The sequence below is a fragment of the Phocoena phocoena genome, chromosome 4, assembly GCF_963924675.1.
Source record: "Phocoena phocoena chromosome 4, mPhoPho1.1, whole genome shotgun sequence".
NCBI classification, from domain to species: Eukaryota; Metazoa; Chordata; class Mammalia; order Artiodactyla; family Phocoenidae; genus Phocoena; species Phocoena phocoena.
The window spans coordinates 25743756-25760990 of NC_089222.1; the positions used below are offsets into that span (position 1 = coordinate 25743756).

Sequence of the window (17235 nt, forward strand, 5' to 3'; positions counted from 1 at the left end):
TCTCTACCTGCCCAGTGCAAAAAGGCATGTACAAGGTGAGGGTAAAGGTGATGGAAAAGGCTTTGTCAAATAGTAGGTGTAATTGACTAAGACAGAAATTCTGGTTCTTATTTGATTGGTCTTTGAAACATCTGTGGTGCATCCGCTTAGGGAACCAAGCTTGGCCCAAAGCCAAGTTCTCTCTCTTAGCCTGCAAGCCACCTTAAGGGCAGGGTTCTCATCGCTGTCTTTGTTCACCCAAATGCCTACCAAAGAGAGCCTGTCAGGGAGTGTCTGCTGAATGAGTAGCTGGGTGACCGATTGAGGGATTGTGTAAATAAATTCACGCTCCCATTTTAGATCGAGGGTCATTGTTGTTTATCTTCTCCAGAGGACTCTTTGAAAAATGTTTTAAGTTATGTAAAGAAAGGCTCCATCTAAATTTATTAGTGAAGCATGGACAAGTGGTTTCCACCAGACAGCTTCCAAAATTATCCTTCTTACTGGATGACCAAAACCACTCTAGACATAATTAAGAACATTAAACTACATTATAAGCAAATATTCTTTAAGGGGTTTGGCTGTTTCTTCTGGTTTCAGCAGCTGTTGTACCCACACACCCAGAAAAGGCTAGACAGTGTGTTATTCGATCTGCTTTTTCACTTCCTCCTCAGGCTTACATTACCTTACGTTGACCTTTTAAATTCTGTACTTCCTGGTAAATATATTTAAAACTTTAGGTCCTGAGTGAGGTATGGCATATCAGAATTCATGCAGAAAATCAAAGCCCAGTCTGGACCATTCTTTTGAAGAAAAATACTGCCCTGCACATGGTGAACTCCACTGGTCCTTCCTACACTCTCACAGGGGTCAGTGGGTGCAGTGTGGAACCTGAGACTATGGCTGGGAGGGGTGTCACCCACGTGTGTGGTTTACTGTGAACAGGATCGGGGTCAGGTTTTCATGAGAGACATGTTAAGACATGCTGGAGTTGGCTTGGGCTAGGAAGGGCACGGTTTTGATTTAACTTTTGTTCTCATGACCTTGAGGGTAAATCTGAAGTTGTGTCAAGACAGATGAGAAGGCTCTAAATTCAAAGTCAAGAGGCCTGGGTTCAAGTCTTAATTTCATCTCTTATGAGTTGTCAGATCGTGAGCAAGATACTCAAAAACTCTCCATGCCTTTCTCTCTCTCTTTCTTTTTTGTAATCTGCAGGAAGAGACCAAGAGCGCCTATCTTATCTTGCCCTGGCTATGAGTCTCAAAACATTACCCACAAAAGGTCTTAGAAAGGTATAAAGTGACTTTGGAGTTGAGCATCTATGATTCCATTACATAACCATATAACATAATCTCCTCATTTTTAAGAAGACAGCTTTTTAGTGGAAAATCCAATGTTCTTAATGCTAGGAACTAGCAGATGGATATTCCCTTGAATTAAACTATTAATGTCAATCCCATTAAAGTGATGGGGTTATTATTTTTCTTCTAGAGGATGAAGATGATCTAGAACAGGGCCAGATAGTAAATATTTTAGGTTTTGTGGGTCATACAATTTCTGTTGCAACATTCGCCTCTGCTCTTATAGCACAAAAGGCAGCCACAGACAATATGTAAACAGAGGGGTATTGCTGTGTTCCAACTTTAGTTACAAAATTCCTGTGGGCTAGATTTGGTTCAAAGGCCATAGTTTGCTGACTCTCTGATTTAGGATATCATAAAGGTATCACCGAATTCTGGGCTTCTGCACATCCCCTGGTCATACACACCATACTGCTGGCCTCAGTTTTTAATGCAGCTCCAATCCAACAGCTAAGCAAACATAGAAGGTGCCAAATCCAGAAAGCCACGAGGTTATTTGGGCAGACACTTCACATCCCAACATGGCTATCTAAACCTTGCACTTCTCTCACAATCTTCTTTGTAAAAAAAAGCATTGTTTAAAATATAATCTCCAAGTTTTAAAAATAAACCGCCATTCTCCAGAGTAAAGCTACTGATATTTTGATGGGAACGAAGGAAAAGTGCTTCCCAACTCCTAGAAATGCTTTGCAAAAGTGCAACCCAGTGCCGACTTCTTATTTATGTGATCCAATTTGCCTTTTGCTTTCCCACAATGGAGTCAATCATTACCAAAGTTCATCACTGCTCTAAGTCAAAGATCACCTATCGGTACGAATTATCCTCTGTATGACTCCCTCTCTCACCCCGCCGGCATGTCTGGAAACATAGAGCAGCACTGTCCGAGGCCTACAGAAGGACATTTTTAAACTCTGGGTCTCCATTTGCCAGTACTTGATTAAATGACTCATTCTCAGCCTGAGAGCTCCCACCCTTTACTGTGTGGAACAGGCTAGGAGGGACCTGAAGGTGAAACAAGCCTTTTATTCCTACTACTACGTCTAAAAATGTGGATCTGGGACACTTAGTTGGGTTTGAGGTGAAGTCTCACAGACCTGGGTTTAGGGATGAGTTCATCCTTGGCCAAGTTACTTGACCTCTTTGAGATCCTGAACCTCAGTTTTTCCATATACAAAATGGGTTAATATCTGCTTTATAGGATTGATATATAGTGAGTGGCAAACAGCAGATATTCAATAAATGATAGTTTTCCTCACTCTTTCCATATCTCCCTGAATACCCCAAATTTTGTTTGCTCTATTCTGAAGCAGTTTTGTTTTACTCTCATGCATCTTCCAATGAACTACCTCTGAGTGTAATATAAGTGCACAAATACATAGAAGGCATGTAAGGGGAAAGGTCTCCAAACAAGAAAAGGCTGATGGTAGGAAAACTAATTGAACAGAGAGAAACAGAATCCCCAGGGTAGTTCAGGGTCAGCAAATTCATTTTGTTTATTTTCTTTGGGAAAAAAAGAGCCTTCAGGTATGGTTTGAGAGCAGAGATCCTGTTGGTCTCATCCACCTGTGCCTAGAACGGCTCTTGGCATTTGGTGGGAGTGCAATTAATACTTGTTTTCTCAACTAATAACTGATCATACTTAGATATGATTTGCTTTTGTATTAACCATAAGAAGTTGCTGGAGCTTGGCATTAGAGAAGGAGCAGGGTTTCTAAGGAGAAGGAGCTTTAACACTGAACAAAAATGGTACCATTTACACACTATTTACCTGCAAGTATGCAATTTATGAAATTATTAGATTATGCAAATTCTCCCAAGTGAAAATTGATCTGAAATAAGTCAGGGGAAAGTCCAGTGCCTATTCCAGGCCAGTTTCCGGCAGATACTGAACCTTGAGGCCATTCCAACAAGATTCCCTTTAATTTCATTTCCCTTCTGGGAAAAAAAAAAATCCCATTGTTGTTCAGAACTTATGGATATCCACATGGTAGTATGTACAATGGGATAAAGAGAAGTTATGCTTCCCCAGAAGGTCTCTAAGTATCCTCATGGTTTTCCAAGTACTGGGAAATTACGAGAGAAGACGTGCACTAACACACAATGTAGTTCACATACCTGAAAACATCATCATGTGCTGAAAGTTCCAGGGGATCTTGTGTTTCCGGCCCAGATTCAGGAGGAAGGAGAGGGGATATATGTTGCATGCTCTGGCTACAAAAATTGCTAGCTGTGGATAAGCACAGGGAAACATTGAGGAAAATGTTGCTGCAATAAGGGTGAGAGTTCTTGAGCTTTAAATATTATGTCCTTAAGCTTCTCTATATTAGGACCCAGAAAACAGGAATCAACATGTCAGTACATGTATGTCCAACTTGCTTCCAAAATTCATTTTTCAACGTCAGTTCCTTTCCAGAAACAGTAGAGAACTCTGTCTTCTTTGAACCTATACTCGGTTTAAAATTGTTAACTCGATACCATTTCAATCCCTGTAAATTTTCTCATCATGTTTATGCTGCTGATAACTGACTCTACACTCAGGTCTGCTGCAAAATGTGAGGCAGAGACCATTCCGAGGCTGTGGTATTGTCCTCTCAAGCAGCACTTTAGAAAGGATAAATGTGCTCCAGCTCGCGATCATCATCTTACTTTCCATCAGTTTATACTCCTTAAACCTAGCAAGTTTCACTTATTTTTTTTCTTTTAGTGGATTTAATTTTGAGAGGAACTGCCTGTCTAAATGTATAATACAACTTCTGCTTTAAGAGGTGTTTCACTAAACTCCAAGCTTTCTAGGTTCAAAACCTATGAAAATATTTGTGGTAGTCATCTCTCCTCTTTTGACATCTTGGACTCCTTCCCTGATAGTCTGTCTATTCTAGTTTGTCCTCAAATGGGATGGAGTTATTTGGGAAGAGGGAGCTTCCTTCTAAGATCCAGGTTTCGGATGGAATTTGAAAATTCACTTGACTGCTCAATGAAAAGAGAACAAGAGGTAGGTGCAGGTGCTTAGTTGGACACTGGCTTCCAGAGAGGAGTCGGCTCTCTTGGCTGTTACGATCGTCTGCCTGTGATCCTAGGGGGCATCTGCCCATTTTCCAGGTGGGAACAAGGACAACAGCTGCTGACTGTCCTTGGGGACATGCGCAGTGGCTCAGTATCCTTTCTGATAGACATCCCTTCCTACTGGGAATGCTTATACCCCAGACCTAGAGCTAGAAAAGCCCTCTGCATTAAAACTGAAGTCTAGATTTCACCTGTCCTTTTACTTACAGGAAAGGGGCTAGCTTATTAAAATAAACTTACATGTGCACAGTGCTTAAGACGTTGAAAGCACATCTATTATGTTAATTTCACTTGATCTTTACTATCTTTTTTTCAAAGTCCTCACTGGAAAAAAAGATTTTACCATCTTGCACTGAAAGTATTTCTGAAGTTCTAAATCCTGGCTGTCTTCTGATACATTCTAATGCAGATTAAATATAAAAAATGGATTGACATACTCTTTATATAAATGATTCATAATTTGAGTTAAACATATTTTGAATATTCAAAAATGTCATTTTCTTTTAGTTTTTCCCCCTTACTTCCCTCAGTATTTTCCAAACTTTTTATCCTGAACCATAACATTTAATAAAGGCCCCAATTTCTTAGGATAATTTCCACCCCTAATTAGAATTACTAGTCTGCCTTGAATTTGAGCTTTGCAGTAAACCTGAGGAAATACTTTAACAATTTAACAGAATAATCACTAAAGGTAAGTAGTTTGTTCTCTTTTCTCATCACCCATTGTTCTGTATTTCAAAGGATACAAAGGCTCCAAGTATGAAAAGAGCATTAAAGATATGATTCTGGAACGTGAACAGCGCCAGGCCCATGTAACAGAAGATGACGTTCTCAGCCAAGAAGTTCATAAATTCAAACAACTGAAAACAAAACAGAAAACAAAACCCATGAATTATGACTCAGCTTTGAGTCCATTTAATTTCTTGTGACTGTATTTGGTGACTGAATGGTCCTCCTGTAACTGGGAAGGCCATCCTTTGGCCTTCTGCTCAGCCTCTGGTGGGATGCAGGGGCCCTGCCTATCCTGCCAGGCCAGCTGACTCTACCCTGGCTCTCTACCCAGTGACAGATGCTGCAGCCGTGTCAACATCCCACCCTCCTTTCCAACTGCAAGGCTGCCAGAGATACCCCAGGGTGAGATTAACTGGCATGATCCTCCATGGAACAATTCCTACTAGGACGAAAGAATAGTCCCTGTTACAGAAACTGAAACTACATGATTTGCTTAAAGTGTACCATAGTGAACGATGCAAGAATTGTTTAGTAGATACACGTGAGTTCCCAGACCCTGAAGAACTAAATAAAAAAAGGAAAAAAAGAGCTTTAGCTAAATTACCTTCCTCAGGCAGGCAGGAAGGGCAAACCTGGAAAACTTAGAAACCTGTGGTGAGGGTGAATGTCGATTATATTTCAGTATTAGAATAATCAGTATATTTCAAACTTCAGACAATGCGACTCATTAAATTGACTGATGTAGGTATATCCATTAAATGTCTATAATCTCTAGCTGGTAAAATGGAAATGATTAATCCCAGGGATCAGTTAATTCAGCAAGAACACAATCGAGACATCAAATTCAGTCAGAGGGATAGAGTAATAACATGTTATGCTGAGGGATGCCCCCAAGAGTTATTCTTAGACCATTAACTAAACAAGTTAAGTTGAACAAGAAAAACATTCTCCAACTTCCAGATTAGAAGTGAAAGGGAAATGTGTCCAAGGGCTACAGCAAAGGCAGATTTAGAAGAGATTTTAGTTTATGATCCAGACTATTCATTTGGAAGTTCTGAAACTTCTTTCCCAGACCTACATAAATCACCATGTTAGGTAGACGTCTCTGGAGACATTTCTCTTGATTTTTTAAGGACTCATTATTTTTTCATGTAATGTATTTACAGCCCCACAAATAATGCCCAATACCTGTTCACCGACAGCTGACAGAAAGAAAAGCAGAATCTTGTCGGACGCATTATTTAAAACCAGTAATAGAAAGAATGGATTAAAAAAAAAAAACACACAGCTCTTTTGGTACAGGATGGTCTTTCTGCAGGGGTTAGTGATCGTCAATTATCCTGAGTACTCACTTTACATTCTAGGCCAGCCCATCTAAACAAACACCGTCACTCAAATAACCACAGACAGCTTGAAAATATAGGGGGAAGTGTAGGAGATGGGGGACACTTTTCTATCTCATTATGTCTTTACTTTTTCAAAAAGTGAGATTTGGCTGCTGTCTTAATCTGCCATAACATGTCAGGCTGCTATAATAAAATACTATAGACTGGGTGCCTTGAACAACAGAAATTTATTTCTCATAGCTCTGGGTCTGGGAAGTCCAAGATCCAGGTGCTGGCTGATTTAGTTCTGGTGAGGGTCCTCTTCCTGGTTTGCAAACAGCAGCCTACTTGCTGTATCCTTACATGGCAGAGAGGAAGAGAGATCTTCTCTCTTGTGTCTCTTTTTCTGAAGGCACTAATTCCATTCATGAGCACTTCACCCTCATGACCTAATTACCTCCCAAAGGCCCCACCTCCAAATGCCATCACACTGGGGATTAGGACTTCAACAAACGAATTTGAAGGGGATTAAGGGGAGACATTCAGTCCAGAGCAGCTATCCAGTTTTTGACATTAATAATCACATATCAAGGTTAAATTCATAGGGCTTCTCCTTCTCCGGTCCCCATCCCAAGTGTATTTTACTCTAGAGGGGACAGTTTGCTGACTAGGATCCATTCAGCCTCTTGTTAGTGGTCATACCCCAATTTGCCTCTGGGGTCCACCTCTTTCCCCACGCTCAGCCCAGCATGTTTGGTTCAGAAATGTGTGTGATGAATTCAGCAGTTATTAGCTGGAGTTAGGACTTCTGATTGTGAGACATTTAAAAAAAAAAGTAAGTTAAGGAAACAAAGGATATGTCTGTACACGTATGAATCCATCGTGTATTAACATATACATATACACATAACTTTCACTCCACTTTACAGACGTTTGACATTCCTATTAAATTTTGTTTTTTACCATGAACATGTTACTTTCATAGCTTAAAAAACGGAATTAAATTATAACAAAAATTTTAAAGTGGAATAAAATACTTCCCAAATGTTTTCCTTCTTTAGCCTTGCTTAAGCTCCAACTCTTCATCTTTTTACTTTCAGGAAGTTATCAAGCATTCTTATCTAATCTTTTTCTTATTTTCTTTAAAAGTTGTTCTTGAGTGCAGGAAAATACAAACAACAACCAAAAAAGCACTTATCTTTTTGTGGAACATCTTTTTCAGTGATCTCTTTATTCACAAATCCATAGATTATATAGACAACATGCATAATGTTACATAAATCTGACCGTATTTTTATATAATTTACTTTAATTAACTCAGTAATATTTCACAAGCCTCTTTCCATGGCAATAAATCTCAATCTACTGAACAATTTTTAATGGCAGCACAATATCCCTTTGTATCTTCATACCCAATTTTATTTCACTGTATCTATTATTACCCATTATTAGACATTCGGTTGTTTCAGATTTTCCCCTTATAAACAGTGCTGCACTGAGCATCTTTATACAAATCTCTCTCCCCAGCTGAGTGATTACTCCTTAGGTGAAATTCCTAGATCTGGGCTACTTCTGTCAAAGGATATATATTAATTTTTCTTTTTCAACATACTACCAGCCTGCCCTTCAGAAAGATTATACCAATTTACATCTCTAATAATGGTGTAGAGGCCGCCCTTTCCTCACACTCTTGCCAAAATTAATTTTTATCAATTTTAAAAAAAACCTTTGACAATCTAATAGACTCACTTATTTTAAATTGTAGATGGTTGTTAGCATTTTAAAAAAGATTCCCTTCATAGCAAGGCAGCAGCACTGATTAGCACTCCTTTGTCTACTTATATCATGTAACAACATTCCTCTGAATGAATAGGCTTCATAATAACTTCCTTCTCAGGGCACTTAATGAAAATATGTGGGCAAATTTAACTTTGTGTTTCACATGCAAAAATCTCCTGAAGACGTGTTTCAGAAAGAGAATGTACCTTAAGGCCAAGCTGACAGAAGCAACCAATTTGACCATTAAACCTTCATTGCCTGAGTCTGGCCCAGAGTAGTCAATTACTGAGGGAATAGATTTACTGGTCAATTTTGGAAAAAAGAAAAAAGAACAAACTCCACCCCCAAACCAAACTGGTTAATTCAGTATTTAATATGAATAACCTCAAATCTACTTCCTTCCCACTCAGGGTCAATGAAAAATAACTTGAGTCAACATTTTATTTATCCAGTACAGTAAGCAACATTTGTTTTATTTCCCTTAATTCACAGTTTGGGAGCCTGTGGAGGGGACCCAGGTTAAAAGTAATATTTGCTTAGCAGAGCTTTTCTTTAGGACAAAAAAGCACGTTTAATAGGGCAAGCAAGACTAGGGAAATATTTAAACTGCATAAGAGGACAATCTGTGTTTAAAAACTCAGAAAGTTCATGGTAACAATTTACATGTTAAACAACATAATCTGGTCAGCAAACCATGTTCTCTAAAGACTTATTTGATACTATGTTTTTCAGTTGGTGTTACTTACTGTACTTACTAGAAAGTAAGAAAAAGTCATATGTTTTATAAAATATGTTTATTACTAATTCTGATTGACTTTTTCTCCTATTAGTAAAAGAATGAAACAACCATATTACTGTGGTTCATGTACAGAAATATTACAGCAGTTCACTATACCCTGCTTTACTAATACTAATTAAATTCACATGAACTCCTCAATATGGCTTTTATTTGACTTAAAGTTTGTTTCAACATATTGACTTTCATTTACTTGGCCAAGTAATGCACTGAAATTCATTTTAATTGGGATTTTAAAGAACTTACAAAACTATAATAAAAGTGAAAGGAAAGAAAGAACTAACTATATTCTTTTATTTTCCCCATACTTTTGTCCTGGGATTAATTTTTTGTTTGTTTGTTAATAAAATTTACTCTTATTGCTAACTGGGAGCCTTCTTTAGAGAATATCTCAGATTTCACTTTTTTATACATTATTGGGTGTATCTATAACTATTCTGAACAAACTGGAGTACAAGTAAACAATTTTTATTCCTATATTGGGGGATTTGCAAACAAACATTACCATATATTCTATTAAAATTATAAACTTTTGCTCCTGGGATTCTAATATTTGCTTAGTCCCAAGTCCTGAGGAAATCTGTTCAAGGTGAACCCAATAATTCCTGTGGGCTCTACAGGTAGCATAGGACCTGAATTGTGCTGAAGACCTGTGCCCTTTACCACCAGGACATAAGGGATCTGAAAGCTTTGTTGCCAGTCAAGGTCATGGTTCCCAGAGTGAAGCCTCTCCTTACAAAGCCGAAGATCTATAGTTACAAATAAGTACAAGTGCAATCCTTTGAGATCCTCGTCTAGATTTAGGACACTGTAATAAAATCAGTATTACTACTTCTAAAATAGTGATAATGCTAATGGAATGGGACTCATCTTTTTAGGACTTAACTTGTGCTAGGGAATGAGTTAAAGGCTTTTGCTTACTTTAAACATTTTTAGCAATTCATGTCGTTATGAAAAGAAAACTCATAAACTGATAATATTATTTCTATTTTACAGTTGGGGAAATTGCACTCAACCATAGTAATGCATTTGCCCACGTAAAGCTCAATAAAGGGAAGAACTGAGTTGTCCTGAGTTTTGTCCAAGGCACATGCCACTTCTGCCAGACTAGGCTGCCTCTCCATTAGACAAGATTCAGGTTCAGGGACAGCGAGAAGTTTGTAATAATAGTCACTGGTGAATATTTGTAACACATTACAGTCTGCAAAGTATAGTTTCATACATATATACATCCTGTTTGATCATCAGAGCAACTCTTCCCTAGATATCTTCTAGGGAAGATATCTGTGACTCCAACAACATTGTTTTTCAAGTAAAGAAACCCGAAAGGTAAATTTCCTCGTACCCAACTAGTGGATGCAGGGGGTGACTTGAAGTAGGGGATACTTATCCCTCCGCAATGTCTATTACCATCTGCTCACCCAAGCCAATTCTTCCAACACTTTCCCTCCTCTCAAAGTACAAAAAGTAAAAACAAAGGTCTTGCCATGCATTTGTAACTTCAAGACAAATCTCCTTCCCATTCACCCCTTTCCCCTTAGAGAAATTCTGGACTTTTCACTGTGCCTTATATAATGATTGTATATGGCTTTACATATATATTACGATACATATATATATCTTGATATCTCTATGTATCTAGGTATCTATGTATCTATCTATGGCCTAAAATAAGACAAACTTCATGCAATGTCTCTGCCCCATTTGCAGGAGGTGGACTCCAAATCCAAGATCAGATTCTTCAAGGTTAGGACTATACAGGCCCTGAAGTAAAGGAGGTTCAGAGAGCTCCTCTACTGAGCTAACCAAGCTGGTGCAAATGATTTTCAATACTTGATTTGGGTATTTTGAGCATGTCGGCTATCTCCCGCGTGGTATAACATCGATTGCTCTCAAGTAATGTCTCGATTTTGTCGCGATCAACTTCAACTGGTCTACACAACCATGGAGCATCATCGAGTGAGAAATCTCCAGTGCGAAACTTTGCAAACCACTTTGGACACGTTCAATCAGTCACAGCACCTTCTCCATACACTGCACAAATCTTTTATTGCATCTCAGTTGCGTTTTTACCTTTCTTGAAATAAGAAAGCATAATATGCTGAAAGTGTTGCTATTTTTCTTCCACCTTCAATATTAAAATGGCTACACAAAAATTCACCAATTTTGATGTCTTTTTAAAATGCATGCTGATATGACAGCTGTCACATACAATCTAACAACATTGTTTCGAATGAAGTTAAAGACAGCTAAGTGCTACTAGAGCCATCTTACAGAAAAAAAAAACAAATGAAACTTTTGGCCCACTCAATATTTCTTTGTTTGAGAATTCTTGGGTTCCTTATGCACTCCTGGCTGCTACCCAGCACTCTCCCGTCCCCTGCATTTTTCATTGTTTTCTTTTAAACTTAATTAGACTTTTTAAAAACATGAGAATTTCAAAAGCACAGCCTATAAAAACACAACAGAACACATTTTATGAAGATGAATAGGCATCATTAAGTAAGTAAAGCTAATATAGGAAATAAATGTAGTTACAGCTACAAGGAACTGAGCTTCATTAAACTGAATAAATACTATAGCCAGATTTTCTTGAAATCTTTAAGCTTATAACTTAAGGGGAAGGTTATTTTCTATGAATTTGCTAAATTACTTTAGCCAGTAAACACTGATAATAGTGTTCTTATTTCTGGAGGTTTTCCAGTTTTGATTCTTCCTTTTTGGGGGGCTATTAAGGTAAAAGTGTAGAGTTTTGTAAGGTTGCATTTAAGTTAATACACTATTACGTTAAGAATAACTTCTCAAGTCTGCAACTTCAAAGTTCTTATTACCATGATATTGATCAGGAATATTGGTTCACCAAATAAGACTGGCCTTAGATCTATTTTGATGAATTTCAACACATACACACACACACACATGCACATACACAGGCACACCACAATATAGGAACACGAATTTCAAAGGTAGAGTCACCTTGTGATGTATGCAGTCCAGACATCTAGCCAATGCTTGATTGCTCCAACACTCTTGTTAACGGTCTCTCCAGCTTATAACTGAACACAGCCAAAGGCAGAAACCTCACCACTTACCAAGGAAGCAAATGCCATTTTTCATCCTACAGTCTTGTTAGTCTTGAAAGTAAACATTTTGCTAGGAGTTTGTGGTTGGCATGTGGAGCCTCTAGTCTAGAATACCTGCAAACGCTTGGGGGGCTAGAGTAACCAGAATTATGTTCAAATAAGCGTTCTCCAGAAGGATCTTCTCAGCAAATCTAATAGTACTGGCCTTTAGGAAAAAAAAAAAAAAAAAAAAAAGAGAGATGGCATAACATAATTTCTCCGTGGTTTGGCCGACAAATAAATTAGCTAGTTGAAACAATATGTTTTCTTTGAAGAAATTAAAACCATGCTTTAAAAAAAATCTCTTAATGAAAAAACCAAGAGAAACATCGATATTGTTAGGCATTGGTATAAAAAAATTCACACTTCGCACATTATCAAAAATTTTAAAGGTCAATATCCCATTTCTTCTACTTTTTCATTTAGCTATTCTTAATCTGTTTTCTTATTCATCTTGTGTGTCTTTTTATCTTTATAATTAGCCTATGCTGAATTCTTTCTTGAGGGGGAGTGTGAAGAATGTACACAAAAAGGAAGATTTCTAATGATGTCATTTCTTTAGGTCTCTGAGTTGAATACCAATACCCCAGCCCTTGCCACTGATCTGAGTGACAGCCACCCACAACATGGCTGAGGATATACTGCTCCATCCACCATGAGAATATTGTGCTCTTTCTACATGAAGATTTGGCACTGGCAACATACAGTATATTGAGCCCCAAACACTGTGAGCTGTGTTGGACTTCTTCCTGCCATCCCATTTCCTTGATGAAAGTGTTACAAATGCCTAGGATTAAGGACATTACTCAGTGTTGTTTTATGATCAGCTATTTCACAATGTAATGCATAGAATATCAGGACAAATGCAAAACACTAGAACCAAACCAGTATTCACTGAGAAAGGCTTTGCCTCAGTATTTCAGACTGAGAAGTTGAAGCATGTGTTTGGAATAACACTTAGTTGTAAAGCTAGCTTGAAAATTTCCAGAGATCCTTTGCTTCATGTTATGTTACACCTAATAAACACTGGCATTTATGTTAGTGCATCTATCATGTTTGAATTCCTTTGATAAACTTTCTGAATTAGATAATTTTGAATAATTTACTGTAATGGCACGACAGTAACCAGAACTTCTCAGAAAAAACTATTTTACCACCCTTACCCCATCTCCTATTTTTGAGGGAAAGTAATTTGAAGACTAATTCAACTGATTTGCTATCTAACCTGACCAAACTTTGTTCAACTTTTCCTTTTGCTTTGAGGTCATCTCTTGTACAATACATGGAGGTAGGTTTTTCACAATTTAGAATGTAAAGAGGTATATATTTTTTATGTATTTCAATCTGATTTTAAGTCTGATACAAGTATATAACACAACTTTATATTATATGTAAATAGTAATATTCAAACTCTTAATTTTTTGTTTTCCAGATGGTTAAAGAGTTCATTGATTTGACTGACAAAGAAAATATCACAACGAAGGGTTAAAAAGCATTTTAATTAGGAAGAAGATTTTGAATTGAATTTCTGAACTATGGTGGATTGGATTACGGAAAGGCATTCAATAGAAGGTTTGAAGCTTAGAGCAGAACATTGTGCTAAACATGATAAGAAATTGGAACATGTGAAAGAGTCTTTATAAATCAGAGAAATCAATGAAAATGAGACAAAAATATATGACAATTGAATAATGCCACGTAATTAGAAAACAGCTGCCAAATGATTTTTATGAAGGCACGAATATCACTAAATCAATAGCTGATGAAAATTAAGTTTGCTTGACTTGTTTCTTTGTAATGGAGAGTTAAAGTGTAGTGAATGTAGATCGTCAGTGCTTGTACTGAACTCCAGAAAACTCTTATTTTACACCGATTAACTTTGTAGAGCTTCTTTTTCAGCAAGATTTATAAAGCCCCCTCCCTGAAGCCTCTTTGTACGGAAGCTACTGCACACCCTTGACAATATAAGTAAAATGTCAAAAATTATGAATGATTACAGTAAATGAATGTATTTCTCTTTGTTTCCAAGGAAGGCAATTATACTTTCACATAAAAACCAGGTATGCATAAATCGATTCTGTATGAGAGTTTTAGCTTTGACTTACTTTGGTGGTTTGGAGCTAATTTTATTTTTGTTCCAAACTCTTTGGGTATTTCAGAGTTACCACAGAAAGTTCTCTTGGGCTACATGTGTATTTTCAATGATGTTCAGAATGAGTTTGTATGCAAAACAAATCATATTCAAATACCGAGGGAAAGACTCAGCTGTAGATATGCACTAGAAGATCTTAATCAGTCTCTACTCTCTAGTTTAACCCTCCATTCCTTCTTACCACATAAATTTTTAGGCTTAATGAGAGTCAGTTCCACTTGTTCCAAAGTCTGTTTATCTTTGCTTTAAATTGGTATTTGTAATTGCTAATTTAACTACGTAGATTAAGTGTGACTATGAAAGAAAGAGTTGATGTTTTTCAAAACTAAGTTAAATATGTAGAAAAAACTTGGTAAAATTTAGTTGCATAGAAAATGATACTAAATTAGTGGTAAGCAGGACAACTATAAAACGTTTAAATACAGAAAAATTCTTAACGTATATGCTTTGCTGATGTCTTTAATTCTTGGCTCTGAACTAAAGACACAGAAATAGAAACTGGAAGTTCTGGTAGATATATTTTGGGTGTGCTTTGTGCAAGAAAGGCATCCTAGAACCCTAAGATTCAAAGAAAAAGCATTGAATCTTTATCAAAAGATTGGCAAATTAATATGCATTTATGTAAGTGACGATTAAATGTTGGAGGTATTTGTGTCATTTTAAAATGACTCCTTGCTTTAACTGACTTTTCCATTAATTGACTGATGCTAATTTTGTTTTAGATAAAAGTGGTGCCTGTTTTTCTCTCTTTTAACACTTTTTTGTATTTAATATTTCCATTTGATTATTTTTTCCAACATCTTGTACCTGTTCCAAATTACTAATATTCTTCTTTACCTCTTTAAGGATACTAATTATGCGTATTTTAAATTGTTGGCTTGCCGTTTCCAATAGTTTTGCTTCTTGTGGTCTATGTCCAGATTTGGGTCTCTGTTTTAAGTGGTTGTGCTTTTTTGGGCATTTTGTTATTTTAGCCTGTGAGCCCATATCTTCCTGGGGTCAATCCTGTCTGCCAATGTTACGAGGAAATGTTACGAGGGACACACACTAGAGTTCCTTCAGTGATTTTTAGGAGATGCGCAGGGATGAGCTCCAGGGTGGAGGAAGCCCTCAGCACCATCAAACTTTGGATCACCCCCCAAAACTGAATTGGTTTCACTCCTCTGGTAATTCGTCTGTCAGGGATTCACCCTTAAACCCTTAGAACATAGCAACACTGGGAAGAGGCAGAGTCTCTCTAGGTCATTTTCCATCATCCTGAGGGTTTGGAGGCACAGGAGATGGAGGACAGAGGATGCTCAAAGGCAGGGCAACTGGTCATCCTGCACTTTTATCAACTTCTTCACTGCCCAGATGCTACTTCCAGGGCTACCACGATGGATGCTCTAGGCTATTGCAATGAGGTGGGCGAAGATAACCCCAAAACAATAAGGGCAAGAGGCAGGTGCAGAAGTTAAAATCTCTAACTGATTCTCTCTTCCGACTCCTGCTTTCGCTGCTGTGCAGGTGTGGCCATCCTTCATACCACTTTGACCACCTCTGGCCTCTCCAGGTGTTCTTATAGTTTTTATTACTTGCTTGGTTCCATGTTTTCTCTCAATCATGTAGTTTCTCCAGGTTTCATTTGGGAAGAAGGAGCCAGCAGCTGAAGCTAGTTTGCTATCTTGTCATCACTGAGTTTTGTATTATTTTTAAAGTTAAAGTTGCTGATTGAGAATGATAAATGGTATTGAAGTGTTCTCCTCCATAGGGGTTTCTGAGTTTAATTTGAATCAAACTACTGAAAAGCCTGCTTAAGGCAAAACTGGGGATATGAGGTTGTCTATGGCCTATGCCCTCGGCCTCTCTGCGTGTGGCACTTCCTCCCTTTCCATGGGTGAGGAAATCATATATTTCAGACTTTTGAGGACCGACCTATTTTCAGACACTTCGTTCTTTTGTCCCCATCTAAGTACTATTGTGCTTTTCTATCCTCTATTCTATTTTTGGTTTGGAAAACAAAGTTACTGTACCCCAAGAGATTTCATTCCTTGTACCCCTTATACTTCAGACGCCAAATATCCTAGAATTTTGACTTCTGGAAAATCAAACCGAACATTCAGAAAAATAGATAAGTCACAAACAAGCAATTTCTTAAAGAAGATATACAGAGCTTCCCTGGTGGTGCAGTGGTTGAGAGTCCGCCTGCCGGTGCAGGGGGCGCGGGTTCGAGCCCTGGTCCGGGAGGATCCCACATGCCGCGGAGCAGCTAGGCCCGTGCGCCACAACTGCTGAGCCTGCTCTCTAGAGCCCGTGAGCCACAGCTCCTGAGCCCATGCGCCTAGAGCCTGTGCTCCGCAACGGGAGAGGCCACCGCAATGAGAGGCCCGTGCACCGCCATGAATAGTAGCCCCTGCTCGCCGCAACTAGAGAAAGCCCGAGCACAGCAATGAAGACCCAAATAAACGTAGCCAAAAATAAATAAAATAAATAAATTTTAAGAAGATATACAGATGACCCCAAAACTAATCTGTAAGTTTCAGAAGGGCGCCTAGCACACTTGTTGTGTTTGTCACTGAACAGCAACTCCCAGCAGAGAGCTTAGCATATCATAATGCTCAATAAATATCTATTGAATAAACAAAGTGAATAAAAAGGGAACTCTAAGGAATTGCCTGTGTCACTGTAAGTTTGCACAATCTTCCTTCATGGAAATTTAGGAAAAATATAATAAAATTTATAAGATGTAAAACCTTTATCTGAACAATTCTACTTCTTGGAATTTTTCCTAAGCAAATAATGTGACAAGTATACATAGATTACATCAAGATGTTCATTCCTTAAAATAAAAAGATATGGAAGACAACCAAAACATACATCAAAAGAAGAATACTTAAACAATTTAAAAGGGATTACACTTCTGAAGGTTCACTGCCATGTATGATGT

The 17235-nt window shown here is 37.9% G+C and overlaps 1 protein-coding gene across 1 annotated transcript in view; it reads right to left on the minus strand.

Moving 5' to 3' along the window:
- The window catches only part of SLC9A9 (solute carrier family 9 member A9), a 542439-nt gene that overhangs the window by 207892 nt on the left and 317312 nt on the right, over positions 1-17235 (minus strand). The window contains exons 10-11 of the mRNA XM_065876006.1: positions 5150-5263; positions 3456-3567 (exon numbers count right to left, since the gene is read on the minus strand). Of these exons, the coding sequence (XP_065732078.1) occupies positions 3456-3567; positions 5150-5263 (226 nt within the window). The remainder of the gene's footprint in view (positions 1-3455; positions 3568-5149; positions 5264-17235) is intronic.